The 17,652-nt window shown below is 35.3% G+C and overlaps 1 protein-coding gene across 14 annotated transcripts in view; it reads right to left on the bottom strand.

Moving 5' to 3' along the window:
* Positions 1-17,652, bottom strand: part of MAP2 (microtubule associated protein 2) — a 278,987-nt gene that overhangs the window by 53,022 nt on the left and 208,313 nt on the right. For all 14 annotated transcript variants that reach the window (XM_087863130.1, XM_087863100.1, XM_087863105.1 and 11 more), the window contains one exon: positions 1,376-1,489. In XM_087863130.1, coding sequence (XP_087719256.1) covers positions 1,376-1,489 — 114 coding nt within the window. The remainder of the gene's footprint in view (positions 1-1,375; positions 1,490-17,652) is intronic.

The raw sequence follows: 17,652 nt of genomic DNA, 5'->3' as shown, positions 1-17,652 counted from the left end.
GCCGAGTAATCTTCTGGCCTTGGCATTGTGCATGAAGAACCAAAGAGAAAGGTTCTAACAAATGTCATTCATCCACAGTTAACTCTTTTTTCTTGATCACTCAGATGAAGGTAAGGGATTGCAAAAAGGAAATATTTATCATCAAGGCCAGCAGGAAAATCTATTTTACAGAGCATGTGTTTTTCACTCTCAGAAAGCAGCTTTGGGATGACAGGTGACTTCTTGGTTCCTTGACCCTGTGAGTTTCTATAGAACATATTTGAAGGCTTCAAATTTAAGAAAAGGGGTGTCTTTTAGTTAAGGTATAGAAGTGAACCACAAACTGAAGGTGAATGTTTTGAATGAGACAATTTCCCCCTGTTTAAAGAGAAAAATAAACCTTTATAATTAAAGAACATTTTACTGCAAATAATGAATATCTGTTATCCTGGGAGAACAGAATCTTTATTGCTTAATTTTTTAGTCATTTAAATTGCTTAAAGGAGTACTGACCAGAAAATCAAATATTAAAGGTACATTAGACTATTTGAGACAATATTGGATATGTACTTTTTTTTAGACTTTAAAAACCATACTTATGGTTTTAGTTATATGTACCTGTAAAATAGACATATGTTGAACCTAAGAGAGTTTCCTGTCTCTGGATGTATGTACACCCACATCTATTTATCTGTCTATCTCCTATCTATCTATCTATCTATCTATCTATCTATCTATCTATCTATCATCTATCATCATCTATCTAAAGGAGGGGCAGCAAGCCTTTGGCTAGGAGTGTTTTCTTCAGCAAGCACCATTATATTACCTGTTTGGCCCTGAGAGCATCAGACTTGTCACCAAGGGAGAGAGCAATGCTATCTCAGTGCCCTTAAATGAACCAAATGAAGACCAGTATATCATATGGGCTACAAAGTCACTCAAGATTCTAACAAAGCCCTGACTATAGGTTTTCTGTAGCTGATTCAGGGAGACCCAAACAAGACGAGACAAGCATTCACCAAAACCCCTAAAGGGAAATACTCATTTCTAACTAAAGTATTAACACATTTTCTTTACAAGTGGGTGCCATGACATCAACGTGCGTTGGCTTTATTTTTATAATAAATATCTCTAGTGGTCTATAAATGAAAATTTAAGAGAAATTTAGGGGCAAAGTCTAACTATAAGCTTATCACCCTGAAGACTGTCCGAATACTACAAATGAGCCTGTCAAGAAAGGTGAAAATAGGTGCCTGGGCCTCCCAACAGAGGTGTTTGATCAATGTTCCAAGTAAGGATGAAGTATGAGATAGGGTCTCTCTTTGACCCTGAAGACTTGGTCCTGCGATCAGGGGGCAGTGGATACAGCTCTTGAACTAAGGTCTTCCTCATTTACCTAAAGGCAGAGCTGCAGGCTGATCTTTCTGTTGGGCTTCCTTCTCTTGTTCACCTTTCAGTACCGCTACAGCCTCAGCCGTGACGACTTGAACTATCCTTGCAGACACCTCCTCTGTAATAAATAGTAACAAAAGAAAATGAAAGAATGAGATGTCCAAAACGGGTAGCAAAGAGGAAAAGTAATGAAACAATATAGCTGATCAGAATTTTCTTTTCTGTCTTTCCCCCCAACAAGTACAATAGAATTTATTAAATTGCAGATAAAACACAAATACATATATTGTAACCAAAATCAGAAGAAAAGATAAAAAAAAGAGGAATAAAAGGGATGGGCATTCTGGGAGCTAGGCAAAATGAACAGAGAATGAAAGAAAAATAATTTGTATGGCAGTTTATTTTTAAAAGCTGTTCATACAAACAGAAAGAATTAAAATTTTTGTACCAACTAAAACAAATTCAGAAAAGAAAAGATTCATTTTGGATTTAATATAAAATGTTTTGTAGTTTTCTAGAAAAGTTTCCTTATAATATGTTCTTATGCTGATTTGCAGAAATACTATAATTTAAAACCTAAAGGAGATGCCTCAAAATGTGAAATTGTGATCAAATAGCATTACCCAGGATCGATGTGAACGAGACTGATTAAGAAAGACCTGGGAAGAGAAAATTTGAATGAAATACACGGAAATGATATATCAGATGGCCTCTTTCTAAAGAGCTACTACTTTTCTAGATAGCAGATGTTTTAAAGATCTTTAAGGCCATATGATATACACTTACCTAGTCAGTGTAATCATTTCATTAAAAACTTGGGGGAGGTTCATCATTAAAATGACCAGTCTGTGAGATACCAGATAACTAATTTTTGGCCTAAAATGGCACCTACTGGAGCATATCCCAATATTAATTTTATATAACCAAGTCAGAAAAATATTCAAGAAATAATGTTCTATACATCATCAACAAAAAATGAAGACGCCTTTTGAAGGGCGCCTGGGTGGCTCAGTTGGTTAAGCTCTTGATTTTGGATCAGGTCATGATCTCAGGGTTGTGAGATCGAGCCCCACATCCAGTTCTGTGCTGGGCAAGGAGCCTGTTTAAGATTCTCTCTCTCCCTTTGTTCCTACCCTCACCCCATCTGTAAAAAAATAAAAATAAAAAAAGAAAGAAAGAAAGAAAGAGAAAAAGAAAGAAAGAAAAAGAAAACTTTTGAGATTAAAAATACATTCTAGATTAGAAATAAATTCTCCAGAATTTAACTTTTCATTATCTTTATTTACAAACATCTATCATACTAGCAAATAATCTCACCTATAGCTCTTATAGAAACAAGTTGTACTGGATAAGGAGGGTAGGGGTAATGGGATTTGTTCTCCTCATTTTGGCCAAGACTTTAGAATACTTCACTGAAGCTTTTTTAAGATCAGAATTTACACATTTGCAAGCGGGTTGGCAAGAGTTGGGAGCGGGGAGTGGAATCCTGTTTTTACCTGGTTCATTTAGATTCCGCCTCCTCTGGAAAGCCTTCCTTACCCCACCCAGGATGATTGAGAGACTAGTGCTTAAGAACCAGCTTTTGGGGTGAGCAATCCACTTGAATAGGATATACCTGAATATTAAAAGCTAGATTACCTGATTGAGTGTATTTGCCTTTATATGTCTAACTTCCTCATTTTTTTAATAGCCACTTGACACTATAACCTATCTATAGTCTTAAGGGATGCACTGTAAATACTCTTATCTAGAGTGAGTAGCAGTCACAGCAATAGAAGCAGTATTTAAAAAATATTATGGTGCTCACTATGTGCCTAACACTCTGCTAAGGTATTTGCCCTCATTATTTCAATGAATGATCTACTGTTATTACTCCTATTTTGCAGAAGAGAAAACAGAGGACTAATAGGGTTAGGCCAGACATTCTCATTATAAATATCATACTTAGAAAACCAACTTTCAAACAATTAGGACCTTGTAAAATGCCTTAGGTAGTAAAACTAAATTAAATGTGATTTAATATTTCTTTTATGTTTGAAGTATAATTTTACGAAGTTGAAGACCTGATTCAAACTTTAAGTATCAGAAGAGCAAGTACTGACAGGCGACTTAAAAATCATTCCTGAAAATGTTTTAATTTCTAAGAAAGGCTCCAGCAAATTTGTTTCAGATATTTATGTACCAAGTACTTTTCATAAAACTTTTGTTTCACACAATACACTTCGCACTTTCAATTTAGTTTAAACTAAGAAGAATCTTTTTTTAATGTTGCAAAAAATGTAAAGAATTGTTACGATTTTAAAATAATAAGGATACGACTTATTCTTATAAGGTTGTTTTATCTGATGCAATTTAACTTACAGTATCAAAGTTTTAGGTCTAAAAGGGCTTGAAGAGGTAGACAATATCTAAATCCTCTCACTTTGTAGATGAGGACGTAAAGGCTAGGCATGGTTAGGAGATTTGCTCAAGTGCACGCAGCCGTTGGAGGCAAACCGAGATTAGAACCCCGGTTTCCCGACTATGATGCTGTTTTTTTCTCCCAAGCAGAAGAAGAGCAGAAGGAAAAATGAGAAAATAACCATAAACTTCTCTAACAGTCATGTGAGAATGATCAGCGGAAAAACATGAACTTTTCTAAAGGTATGAACTAGGGCAACACAATAATTCTCAGACCTGCTGTCTACCTAAAGTACAAAACTGCTGCTCTTGAATATGTTTTGAGACTATGAAACAAGCAACTGACTGCAACTGAGCAATACTATATATTCATGCATGTATTATGCATCTATCTATCTATCATCTATCATCTATCTTTCTACCTACCTACCATCTCTATCATCTACCTACCTACCTATACATCTTGTAGATAATGTTAGTTAGTATAACAGATAACTGACCTCACTTGCATATATTAATTTGCGATGAAATTCAGACATTTAAAAAATCAATAAAGTGATTTTTAGCACTTCTAGAACCTCAGTGTTTCATAGGAAATTTAGTGTAATGGAGAGGTGCAGCAAACACTGCAGAAATTGGGACATATATAAAACCCATGTATTTTACGGATCATTCCTTCATTTCCCCGCTGAGCATTTACACAAAATATAATATCTCCTATGGCATTTGGTACATCTTGCACGGAATTGTGCTGGTACACATGCCTTATCTGCCTGGCTATGTAAAGTTTCCCAAGTCAAGGACTCTTTCTTTATCATTGTTGCAATCTCTGAATGCAATGCTCCTCTCATTGATCTTTACTCAGACTGGATGCTTAACACAACTTTTTGAAAGTATGAAAAATTAACATGAAAGGTTTTGTTCATGATATTTATATAAGTTTAGAAATAACCCATGCTCATTATTATATTTACTAACTTAGCCCCCCCAATTAATCATTTACTGAATTCTTGTTTAAGTTTTGATGATTTTAAAACAGGATAATTCTTGTGTACCTACTGATCAATTTTTCAGAGTCCAAGAATGTTTAACATGAATTAAATTTCTTAAATTGGGAAAATAATCCAATAAAAATAATAAAAAGCATCTATTGGTTTATGTGAACAAATTATAACTGAGCATGATAAATGAGCAGTGCTACATTATTTGCCTTTTCATTTGGAACTGAATTCAGAATAATTTTGACAACTTGGACAATTAGATTATCTGTTGTAGGCTAATAAGAAGAGAACAGAGGTGAAAATTATACAATAAAAAATGCATTCACACAAGATGTAGGTCAAAAACCATCATGGTACACTATACAACAGATTTTCAAAATATTCTAGAGACAAGGGGAAGAAAAATTGAATCATTACTTCTCTCCAATCAGAATGGACATGTCCAACCTAAATAAAATGCACTGTCTCAGCCAGAACCACATTTCTTGTAAGCAATAATTTAGTTTCAATAAAACAATACTATTTATTTTACATGATAAGTAGTAGGACATTTGAATTTTGTCGGTTTTGTTGTTTCAAATAAAATTCACTTATAGGTGTGTTTGAGTTTCATAGTTGAATATAAGCTTATGAAGAAGGCAATTTTATATTGTACATTAAGCAAAACTTGTAGGAAAATAATTTAACTCAATCTTGGGAAAATTAACTATTTTTCCTTGAAATAATTTAACAGACTTTAAGAAATGCTATTTTAGAACAATCAAACAGGGTGTGTGGGAGCCCAGTTAATGACATATTATCTTCAATTTTTTGGAGAGAATAATATTGCTAACACTTCAAACAGGCAATATTGCGTTGTTTAATATTAATTTCACAGTGTGAAAAAAAAATGAAAATAGGATTGTTCTGAGGGTTTCAATTGGTCCAGCCACTTTAAAATCTTCCTCTAAGCAAAGGCTGCCGTCAATGCAGAGGTGGCAGCTTCCCCCAAGGAGAGATGGCTTTTTCCCAATGGAAACCTAATCAGCAGATCTCCTGGGGTAAGTTTTACCCTTATAGCCTGGCTCCTGGGACAGGAGGAAATTCACCCAGGGTTTGGGTAAAGTTCAGAGAAGATTAATGGTAAACATGCCAAACAAACACAGAAGACAAAGAGAGTCAAAAATCAGACCTATGAAAATCAAAACATATGAGTTATGATGTGTGTGTATGAGATATAGATCTCTATACTCTCTCTCTCTATATATCACTCATTCTACCCATTATCTATCCTACCTGCCATCCATGCAACCATCCATCTCTCCATCATATCTTTCTGTACAAGAGATCACTGTCTTTTATATTGTACGTTAAAGGAAGTCACATGGACTTTAATTCAGAGAAACGTGGGTACAAACTCTAGCATTGCTACATTCTAGTTATTTCTTACACTCATTGGGTTTCAATGCCTCATCCATGAAATGGAAATAATAATGGCCCTGTCTCATAGGTTGCTGTGCAGAATCAATTGAGTAATTATGTAACAGGCTGGGCACAGCAAGGAACTCAAGACTTGCAAATAGTTCTTCACCAAGGTGTCTTTATTTTCCCCAGTTATACATTCTTTCAGGTCTTCCACCTAAGTATTTCTGCTTTAAAGAAAGAGTAACTAGGGACAACTGGGTGGCTCAGTTGGTTAAGCTTCTGGCTCTTGGTTTCGGCTCAGGTCATAATCTCAGGGTCCTGAGATTGAGTCTTGTGTCCAGCCCCACATGGAGCCCGTGTCAAGCCCCAAGTGGAGCCCATGCCAAGCCTATGTCAAGGCCCAGGTCAAGCCCCACATTGGGCTCCATGCTCAGCACAGAGTCTGCTTGTCCCTCCCCCTCTGCTCCTCTTCCAACTTTCTCTATCTCTTTCTCTCTCAAATAAATAAATAAAATCTTTTTTTTCTTTTAAAGTGCAACTAAAGGTCCAACCCAACTAGGCTATTACTCTTTTTTTTTTTTTAATTTTATTTATTTATTCGACAGAGATAGACACAGCCAGTGAGAGAGGGAACACAAGCAGGGGGAGTGGGAGAGGAAGAAGCAGGCTCCTAGCGGAGGAGCCTGATGTGGGGCTCGATCCCATAACGCTGGGATCACGCCCTGAGCCAAAGGCAGATGTTTAACGACTGAACCACCCAGCACCCTACCAACTAGGTTATTACTCTTATGAACATCAGATAATATAGTTAATCTGCAATTATCTATGCTGATGCCAGGGACAGTGTTTTGTTTTGTTTTTTGTTGTTGTTGTTTCCTAGACAAAAGTAGAGGGAAGTAAAAACTTTCCTTGTTATTTGTTTTCTGGCTTCATACTCGTTTTCCTGGCTGTGCAGGTCCTGGGCTATGATTTGCTCTAGATTTCTGCTAGCAAGTTCCAATTCAGGACCATCTTCTTGACAGTACGCCAAAAGGCATGATAACCCCTGAGGACAATTAGCAACATAAAAACAATTTTTGAGGTAAGAGATTAATGTACATTTTAATTTCTCATTGCTTATTTTTTTGACTTCTTTATTCCCTTTTCTACTCTATTTTTTGTTATTTTTTTCTTTGAGACATTATATGTATAAAATTATGAATAGGACTTAGTTGTTCAGAAGATTAAAGCTGAATCTAGACTACACATGGATTATTCATGGGAAATTATTCATTATATATAACTGAAAGGTAACATTGATCTTCACAGTTAGAATATTACACTTCTTAGTATAAACTGAAATTATGCAAGGTTCAGTTGTCTTTCTTTTGAACATCTAAAGTTTTCTGGTAGTGGGCATTTTTAGTTTAGGCTAAAAATTGTCTTAGTTGAGGAGTGTTTGTAATATGTATTTTATTCTCTCTCTTGTTAATGTCAGGTTTTCAATGTAATTAACTAACAGTAGTTTTTGCATTGCAGTGAGAACCACTATTTGAATATTATTATTTTTCAGTAGTGTCATTACAGTAATGAGACAGTTGCTGTTAAGTAATGCAAAAACACCTCATGACACGGTTCTAAAGTCATATCATGTCTAAGTAAAATGAATGACAACTGGGAACTAACCTGGTAAGTAATCTGCCCATAAATCAGTTTGCAGGAAAACATTAAAAACAACTTATTTAAAATAAATTCATCTAAGAAAAAGTGCTGTTGACTACAGGCTGATATAAAATAAGGGATTTAAATAGAACCCAGGCAACAGAGCCATAGGTGATAACAGATCATCACTATATAGATAAATACCTAAAAGTAAAAGTGAAGTCCATCTTGAGAACTTATTCTGGGCAATGGAGATGGGGTCAGTATTCTGAAAGCAGTATCAAGCAGCCCTTGGTGGATAAAGTAAATTATGAAAAGAAATATATTTTCTAGGTATTGGGGAAATAAATTGGTAGAAATATATATAGGAGGTAAATAGGTATAAGAGACAAATTGGGACATGCTGTTATCTATAGAACCTTCCTGATAATACCCAAAAGATATGTGCTAAGCTACTTACATTTCACCTAAATGTTGAATAAACATCATACTGTGCTACAAGTTTATTAGATAAGTTGCTACCCCAGGCACTTTTATTCCCCATCAATATATTGAATCCACACAATAACACATGTTCTAGATGGGAAAACTGGCAAAATGATGGATAAAGGTCACTTACTGTCCCATTTAGACATCATTTTGACTTACATCAGTGTAGTATAAATATTTTATAATAGTAGATCCCTGTGTCAGAAAACCTGAAATCAAATTCTGCCTTTACTTCTTCCTAGGTGCAAGTAAGTGACAATCTCTCTAACCTTCAGATTCCCCATCTGTAAAGTGGGAATAAAACGTGTTCACCCTTTCATATGTTGTGGCAATTGAGTGGAATAATATATATCAATTGCTTATTTAAATTCTGCATCACTGGGACGTGTGGGTGGGCTCAGTCAATTAAGCGCACGACTCTTGATTTGGGCTCAGGCCATGATCTCAGGATCATGGGATCGAGCCCCTCGTTGGGGTCTGCGCTGGGTGTGGAGCTTGCTTGGGATTCTCTCTCTCCCTCCATCTCTCTTTCTCTCTCTCCCCCTCTTTAAAATAAATAAATAAATAAATAAATAAATAAATAAATAAATAAATTCTGCATCACTGTTTTAATCACTCTTGCCGTCTTGTAGTCATCTAAGTCTATAACCATCATTTGATCGACAAAATATAAAGACCTGAAAGTGTCATTCACTGAGATAATTCTATCTATTTTTCCCAATGAGTACCACCCTGCCTGATGCTGAACCACCACCTCACGGACAATACATCAGGCTCCTGCCATTTCCTACTTAAGCTAAAATGACAAATTAAATTCTACTCTACCTTTGTGCCATACTGTTCAGCATCTAGAGCAGTTGTAGCCTTCCGGTTTATTCCATGTGCTGATTCATGCTATACCACTGCTATGCTCTTCTGGTATTTTATCATGTCAAATTCCTTAACACAGTCTCAGGCCCTGTTTTTAGTACATATTTCTAGTTCAGTTATTTTGTTATATTAATCTATCGATAGTGCCCGGTTGATGTATAATAAAAGCAACGGAGTGAAAACTTTCTCAGTGGCCTGGAAATTTCAACTCGCTTCTAAGCAACACATGACGTTGTTGGTAGACACAGAAGTTTGATTTTGAATGTGTATACCCTTTGAGTTTTCGTCGGGACCAGCTGTGATTACTTGAACATGCAAAGGCTCACCAATTAGGCTGTGAACAACAACAACAAAAAATCCAAAACAAGTTGGCATATGCTTGAGAACATATTTTTGTTGATTTCTTTAAGGTTGTTAAGAGAGAAGTAAGAGACACTGACAATAAATTCCACCATATGGAATATAAAAGCCAGTCAATGTTTCTGCTTTTAAGAATAATGGACATCAAAATGCTGTGTTAAAAGAAATGACAAGTAAGCCTACCGTACACTTGTGAAAGAAGGAAAACAAAACAATTTTAGACAGAACGCTCCTGTCAAGAAAAGGTTTTTCTCAGCAGGGTACAGAATGGTTGCCTAGGAAACTGCAGCTAATTGTGGCTGCTGCTGGAAGCTAGTCCACAAGGAAAGCACTGTGTGGTTGGAAGCACTCTGCTAAACAAATACCCTTGATAAATTCACAAAAACAGGGAGAGATGAAAAGTTCCTTGCTTAATTTGGAGAGCAAATGGTTGCTCCAAAACTATTTCCTGTAATCAACTGGTGAAGAAGGAAATTAAAAGAGCAGATTGTTGTTTTTTTGTTTGTTTGTTTCCTGGCACCTTAGCATTAATTAAAGAGGTCGGCATTGGCATCTCCATCCCTAGTCAGACTCTGATTTGATCTCAAATGTCACCCTTGCCAATGTTGCAGCTGTAGATCTTTGCCTATCAGCGTTTTCTTCCAAAGATTTACTGGTTAAAACACGGGTAAATTTAGTTTACTGGAAGAAATGCATTTGAGGTAAAGTTAGTTTATGGGGATAAACACATTTAAGATCAGGACTCATGACTGCAAAAGTTCAGTTCTGATGAGTACTTAAATTTAAGAAAATTTATTTTGCACCCCTTATAGACATTGGAAATATTCTTAGTCATTATGGGGTATATAAAGATAAGACATGGTATTCCTACATGTAAGTTGTGCTTGAAGTGGGGCTATCTCATTGAAGAACAAATTTTGTTTTTGTTTTCAAATATTTTTCTATGAAAAATGGCCACAGATTTTGGCTCATCCATCCACAATCACTCCTACGGCCCTGTTCTGAAATGTGTTTGCAGCCTGGCTAGGCTACGGTTGGGAGTACAGTTAAGCTTATAGGTAAATTTTCCCTCTGCCTCTCTCTCTTTTTTTTTTCTCCCTATCTCAACCAATGGCTCTAATTCACAATCATCTTTAGATTGACAATTTAACCTACTCAAGTAAAGTTTTTAGAACTTGAACAAAATCTGCCTAGCATTTAAATTCAGCCAAGGGGGGAATGTATAGTAAATTAAGATGGTTATCAGTGGAAGGATACCACAGGTTAAGCATACTGTATTATGGAGTCAAAAGAAATTAGAAAAGCAAAGCACAGATCAGAAATATTACCTACTGGAAAATTTTGCTTCTAATTTTAAGGGTTCACTTGGAAATAGGAAAAAACACATTTAAGCAGAAGAAATATGGTAAGCGAATATAGTCTAGCTTTATACTTAACTATTATAGATAAAAGTTTTTGCTGCTGGTGGTGTCGGGGATTTCTAATGTGGTAATGTACACATATTTCTATTGCTGTTTTTAGTGCATATATTAAACATTTATTAATTAAACTAGATTATAATATTTCATTGATCTTAGATTAGTTTGAGAAAGAGAAATTTCTTGGGGACTATTCCCCTTTCAAATTTTCAAACTGCTTTAATATCAATACATTGAATATAATCATTAAGGCATTGGGGGAATTGATAATGTTTTTAGAGCTTGTCAATGCTTGGTTTTGCATCTTATCAAAGGCATTACTATTGTACTAGTCCTTGTAGACTTGTGAGAAATTGAATCATCTTCTGCATTAAGTCCTGAACATACCATATTGTCAAAAGAATGTGGCATGAGGCATTATTAATAACATTAATGGAAAGATGAAATATCAATGAAACTAAGAGACCTTAAATAAATGCACACTTAGAGTAACTGTGGGATAAACAAAATTTAAAGGTGTGTGTAGAAATGCAGTACAGTGTGTGGGTGTGTGTGTGTGTGTGTGTTTGTGTGTGTGTGTTTAAGCATGTGCCAGCACTCATGCACAGAAAATTCTCTCCACGTTTTTAGTTTCACCTGTATTTGAGTACCTCAAAGACTTTGATCGCCTGAAGCAAGGCTAGGATTTGGGCGAATTAATGTTTCTATAGTTTCAAAACCCAGGAATGCCTGAGACAGAGGATATGACAGAAAAATGGAAAAATATTCCAGGATCCAAAAAATGTCACTGGAGTAAACTTTCAAAATATAAGTTCTCTACCTACGAGGAATAATTTTTACTAGTTACCTGTATAAAGCTAGTTATTTCTTCTAGGAGAAACTGTTATAATGAAGTGGTAAAAATCACGTTTTGTTCACTCCATCCTTCTCATCCCCATCATAGTATAGCTTACATAAATCTTTGGAGGTCTTGTGACCTAGAAGCATATGGAATTTAGGAACTATGTGATGGGAAAATCACTTTGTTCCCAACACATCGTAGGGTACATTCAATCAGCACATAGAGAGATCAACATGACTTTTATGTAATTATAGTTTGCTTCAACCTCCAATCCTACCATGTTTCTAAGAATGAATGTGTAAATAGCAGCATACAACATCAACCTTATGTGCTTTCTTCTTAACAAGTCTCTCATGAACTATAAATGGTTTAAGTAAGTGATTCTCCATCTTCTGTAACTGCTATTTTATTTTTGCCATTGTAGCTATATAAAATATCGCCCACAAATATTCTCTCTACACCAGCCCTAAAACCACTTGGCAGACTCTGAGTCACTAATAAGTGTATATGGTAATTCTTCATAATTTTCAAATTGTACCTAAATACATATATACTTATATATATATAAAACCAGAGAACCATATTCCAATAATCCTGTAGAAGAGGTATAATAGAATTAATTACATTATGAAATTCTGAAAACTAAAATGCCATAGTGAAAATAAAATGAAAAATAAGAAGAAAGATATAGTTTTGAGCTATCCCTCTATTATTCATCAATAATTTTTGTTAAATAGAAGCTCAGCCACAACACAAGATAAGGGTGGGCACGTTCTCTGGAAAATTCCAAACAAGTAAAATTGATAATAGTTAAAGACCTTTTTCTAGGACCTCTGAGTAGCAAAATCAGGAGACTTTGCAAGATTACTTTTTTGTAAGACAGTAAGTGTCAAGTCCAATGTTATATTTGTAATAGGTCATATTATGATAGGAAAAAGACTTTAATAGAATTTTTAATTTCCTCATGACAAAAATTTTTCTAGAATAAAGACAACTTGTTTTGTATCTGGATTGATTAATGCATCCCATAGAAAATACTATTAAATGAATTTCTCTTCATCCACAGATACAAAAGATTCATTACATAAAATAAACAATAGTAACTTCAAACTTATCTTCAGAAATTTACAAATAACATACAAATTCTACTTTAGAAAATACCCCTTAGAGATCTGTTGAAATAAAATTTTACACTGATGATTTTGCTTCAATGTTGTTTACTATATCAATTTATATCTCTTCTCTGTATATTGATCTCATTGTTACCAATATTCTAAAAATATTTGCAAATCCTTGGTGCCATTGATAGCATATTTAAAACAGCCAAAGTATTCACCCTGTTGGAAGACACTGAAGCTATATATCAGAATGTAAATGACATCTAGAAAGCATATGGTAATAACTCTGGTTGTTCTATGGTGAGAGCCCAGCAGAAAGAGAAAAGTGGATCAATTTTGATGGAGTGGCAGAGTTGAGAAAATGTAAGAGCAGGATGCTATCTAGATAGGTAGGGTGACACCAGGCAAGGCAACTGGGTTTCGCAGTGGGGTTGAGGGTGGGATCCTGACTATAGGAGGCAGCTTCAGGTGACGGCTGACAACCTGAAGAAAATGAAGAAATAGGATTGAGGAAGCAAATGAAAAGGTGCTCAAGGCAAGGTTTATTTACTTCATAATTTTGCTCACAGCAGGTCCAGGTAGGCCAATGTCAAGGTAACTACAAACTAGACTATGTTTAAAAACACAGAACATTGGGCATGAAGAACACAATCCTATGTAAGGGATATCTGGGGCTTCTTCATGATATGGTAAATCAGATTTCATAAATCTTCAGTTCATTTTAGTAAAATATGGCAATAAAAATCTAATCTACTACAAAACATATCAAAAGGTATATTATTTTCTTATTGGCATATAAGAAAAAATTCTTAATCAGGACTTGTAGCTTTTTATTTTTCAAAATGAAATCACAATTTCATTATTTCATATATGGTAACTTTGATCACAAAGAGGTTACCCAATTCCTTGTTTTAAGAATATGCCTGAAAACATTTCTGATTCATTTTTATTTCCCTTGAAAGTTTATCAATCCCTTCTTCCCAACTTTTAGAGAGATCCTCACCCCTCAAAAATGTTATATTTGAGCTTGTATTGGGGTTTTTTTTGTTGAAGAAAAGTTTGCCGTAAAAAGAAAAACTCTCATGAAAATCAGGGAACTTTGTGAATTCTGCTCTTTTTTTCTTGATTAATTCTGAAATGCAACATGAAACACAGAGGCATGATAGTAACAAGAAGGTGACCAAAAGCTATAGGAAGAGAAGTACGGTTTTAATGCAATCACATTAACTAAAATATCATACTTTAAACTTTATAGGACAAAGTAAAAGAACCACCTCAACATTTTAATCAAACAGGTTTTCCAAAATACCTTCTAAAAAGCATATTTGGTAATTTTCATTTCTCTACAGACCTGGTGAAGAAACGCACTTTGTATTTATATATTTTTTTCACATCCAATTGCATCAGAGAATATAAGGGAGAGTTGAAACTCACTATTATTTGGGGACACAGAAGACTCAAGCATTTCTAATTAGAATTGAAATGCTCAACATCTAAAAAACTTACTTTAAAAAGTTAAACATAATTTGGGAAGTTTATACTCTTTCACATTAAAAAAAATAGATTCAACCTTATCTGGTGATTTCAGTCCTAAGATATTCAATTATCAGTGAGGGTGGCTTCAATTCACCTTCCTTAAACAATGAAATCCAACTAGAAAGGAAATCTGTGTCACCAAAACGTCCAAGTTCTTGAGCAGTACTTTCAATGTTGCATTCAGATCATACGTGCAAGTTCACTATGTTCCACAGGGCACTTCAGGCACTATGACTGTCATAGGCAGATATTTCATGAGGACAGGAATCTTGTTATCCTGAATGAATGAACTTCCCCTCCTAAAATGTGACTTTTGAAAGTAGCATCTGCACTTGCTTCAAACTCAGTTCTTTGTTTCTTTTCTGATTGAAATCAAGACTTTGTAAGAATTGGGTGGGAACTGACCTGGAGGAATGTCTTACATGCTTTGGCACCTTGGTCAAGTTGGTGCATTTTTTTTGGAGAAAAAGCAATTTTCCCTACATTAGCATGTTTGTTCTGGTAAAGCTCTGAGAAAAGCAGGTTTACTCCAATCCTTCCAATACTTTAATCATAAATATCTACTTTTTAAGCTGATGAGAAAAAAAAAAAAAAAAAACAAACACAACCAGTAGTTTTTCAAGAAAAAGAAAAGATACATGGGCTTTAAGATAAAGGATGGCAATGTGCAAAATGTAGCAAGGAGAAAAAGTATCTAAAAATTTCATTTTTAAAATTGCTTATAAAAGTAATAGTAAGTGATGATGATTTTTCTCTTATAGAGAAGAAAAATATCCTTTAAATACTGAAATACTTCATGATTAGAATCAGAACATGTACATGTAAGCATCTTTCAATTTTAATCCATCAAAAAGAAAAAAAATGGGTTACAAAAAGCTTTTATCATTTTTAAAATAATGAAATTAGAGAAGTATATCTCATTGAAATCAAAACATTTTTCCTAAAGTTAACAAATAAATATCCCTATTATTCAGTAGAGAAATGCTCTTTCTTACCTTAGAACTTATTATTTGCAAATCATATTATAGACTCAAAGACGAAGTAGAGGAAAAAAGGGCATTGGTGATATTTTATTTAGGTTGACCTTCAAAAACAGGATACATCTCTCCAAGACAATACTGCTATATTCCTTTAAAGAAGAAGAATAATTAAATCTATGACTTAGAACATCCATTTGCTTTAAGATTCAGATTGTCCATTTGTCAGAATTGAAATTTATGTGAGCTCCTGACCTAGAACAGTGAGGCAATCCTTACCTGACACCCAGAGGATCAGCAGGGACATGGATTTTAAAGTTGTTTTTGCAGGATATTTCAGTGCCATTTCAACTGCAGCCAACTGCTACCTTGGGCTCAATTTTGTGGGAATGAGCACGAGAAGTTATTCACTATCCAAGTGTTTCTTAGCTGTTAAATTATAGATATCTCTTAGAAAGGTCATTTACTCTGAGTTTCCATATTCTTTCCAGTTCATTAACTTTCTTCATCAAGAAAATATCTCTCCTCAGATGTCATACTGCTATCTTAAGTCAAAGGTATATTTTCTTTACTCTACACCTTCACCCCCATTTTCAGACCATGTCATCTTCCACTATATCCTTTCTTGACCCTCTGTTCACTATAGTATTTCAGAGTTCCTACTCAATTCCTTTCTGTTCAAGCCAGCAGTTCTATAGTCCTCACTTTGATTCTAGCCTCCTCTCTTGGGTTCTTCATTTGCTTCTTTATATCCAGTATTCCTCCCAACACCATCATTCCCACAAGTGCATTGCTCATACTGTGGTATAATTTTTGTAACTCCGTTTTGCTCCGGAGATTTCCAATCTCAAAACCTAAGATGGATATGAACTCTTTCTCTTCTTTATATCAATTCCAAAAAAATGTATTAGCACTATAGAAAACAATCACTGCATTATACACCAAAAGGACATGAAGATGAATGACGCATAACTACTACCTCAAAACACTTATAACCTAGCGTTGCAGGTTAAAACAAGTAACCAATAAGCTCGGTAGAATGATCCGTATGACTAGTGCTATTAACAAGATATGAACATGTTACATGGAGGTGTTCACAAGAGGAAGAGATTCCCTGGAGAGAACAAAATCAATATCAGCTCTAGATCTTTGACCGTGGACTCTGAGAATCTTTCCTGCAGGGTATGCACCCTTTTAAAATGTTTTCCTATCACTGTTGCAATGCAGCAAATGAATGAAACCACAGATTAGTTGGGCAAATGTAACTTGTTTTGCAAAAGGGAAGATTGTTAGTTCACTCAGAGGAGTTGACCATTCATGCTGGAGTCATTTACGGACGAACCAGAGGTGCTCATAACCCAGCTCTGTCTCAAACTATCTTTCCAAATAGAAAATTTGGGCTGAAAATCTTGAGTCTAATTTGCAGGCTGCTGAAGCTGAGTCATCACTAGGAAAGATGATTTTTCTCTGAATCTTGATTCCTCCGTTATTACTCATTTTGCCTACTATTGTCTTAAGTTTTGAGGATTACTGAAATATGTTGTAAAAACAGACATTTTATTCTCACTTCAGTGTTCTAATAATCACCTCCCATTTGCATATTTGTTAAAAGTTGCAACGAGACCCTGGAACATGTGTTCCTCTTTCTTTGCTCATCAGTTGGCTGGGTTTTGAATTGTATTTTCTATGCGTGTTGCTGAATGGTGACTCATTCTGGGAGATGAGCCACTCTGTGAGCGGGCAGCAAGCGGCTCAGTGTCCTTTTCCCCTCAGGACTCCTGGTGCCAAGTCAGATCATGCTTTCACGACCAGATCTGCAAGGCAGCACCAGTTGTTCTGTTCATCTGCTCCTGAGATGAATTTCCAGACTCCCCTGACAGACAAAGCACGTGCTTTATGTAATGTGCTAAGGAGCAGCGAAGTGTGAGGGAATGAGAGGAAGAGAATAAGGCTCGGTACACTGAAGCAGAAAGAGTCGGTTCATCACAGTAGCCTGGGGAGGAAATGGAGAGGAGTGATGACCGTGAGGTACTCCCCAGTCTGCTAACCTCTTAGCAGCAGTAACAGCAAAACCAGAGCCGGCCCTTGAGGTGGTATTTGGTATCCAGTGGCAGATATTTTTCTCAGGTACATCCAAGCAATAGAATCAATTTATATGTACATTATTCTTTTCGAAAAATACATTATTGATCAGTGATTAATATATCCTAAAGATATTAGAGCAAT

This window comes from Ursus americanus, chromosome 1 (genome assembly GCF_024610735.1).
Source record: "Ursus americanus isolate L20-20 chromosome 1, mUrsAme1.1.p, whole genome shotgun sequence".
NCBI classification, from domain to species: Eukaryota; Metazoa; Chordata; class Mammalia; order Carnivora; family Ursidae; genus Ursus; species Ursus americanus.
The sequence above is the reverse complement of the archived record's forward strand: the minus strand, read 5'-3'. Positions and strand labels throughout refer to the sequence as shown.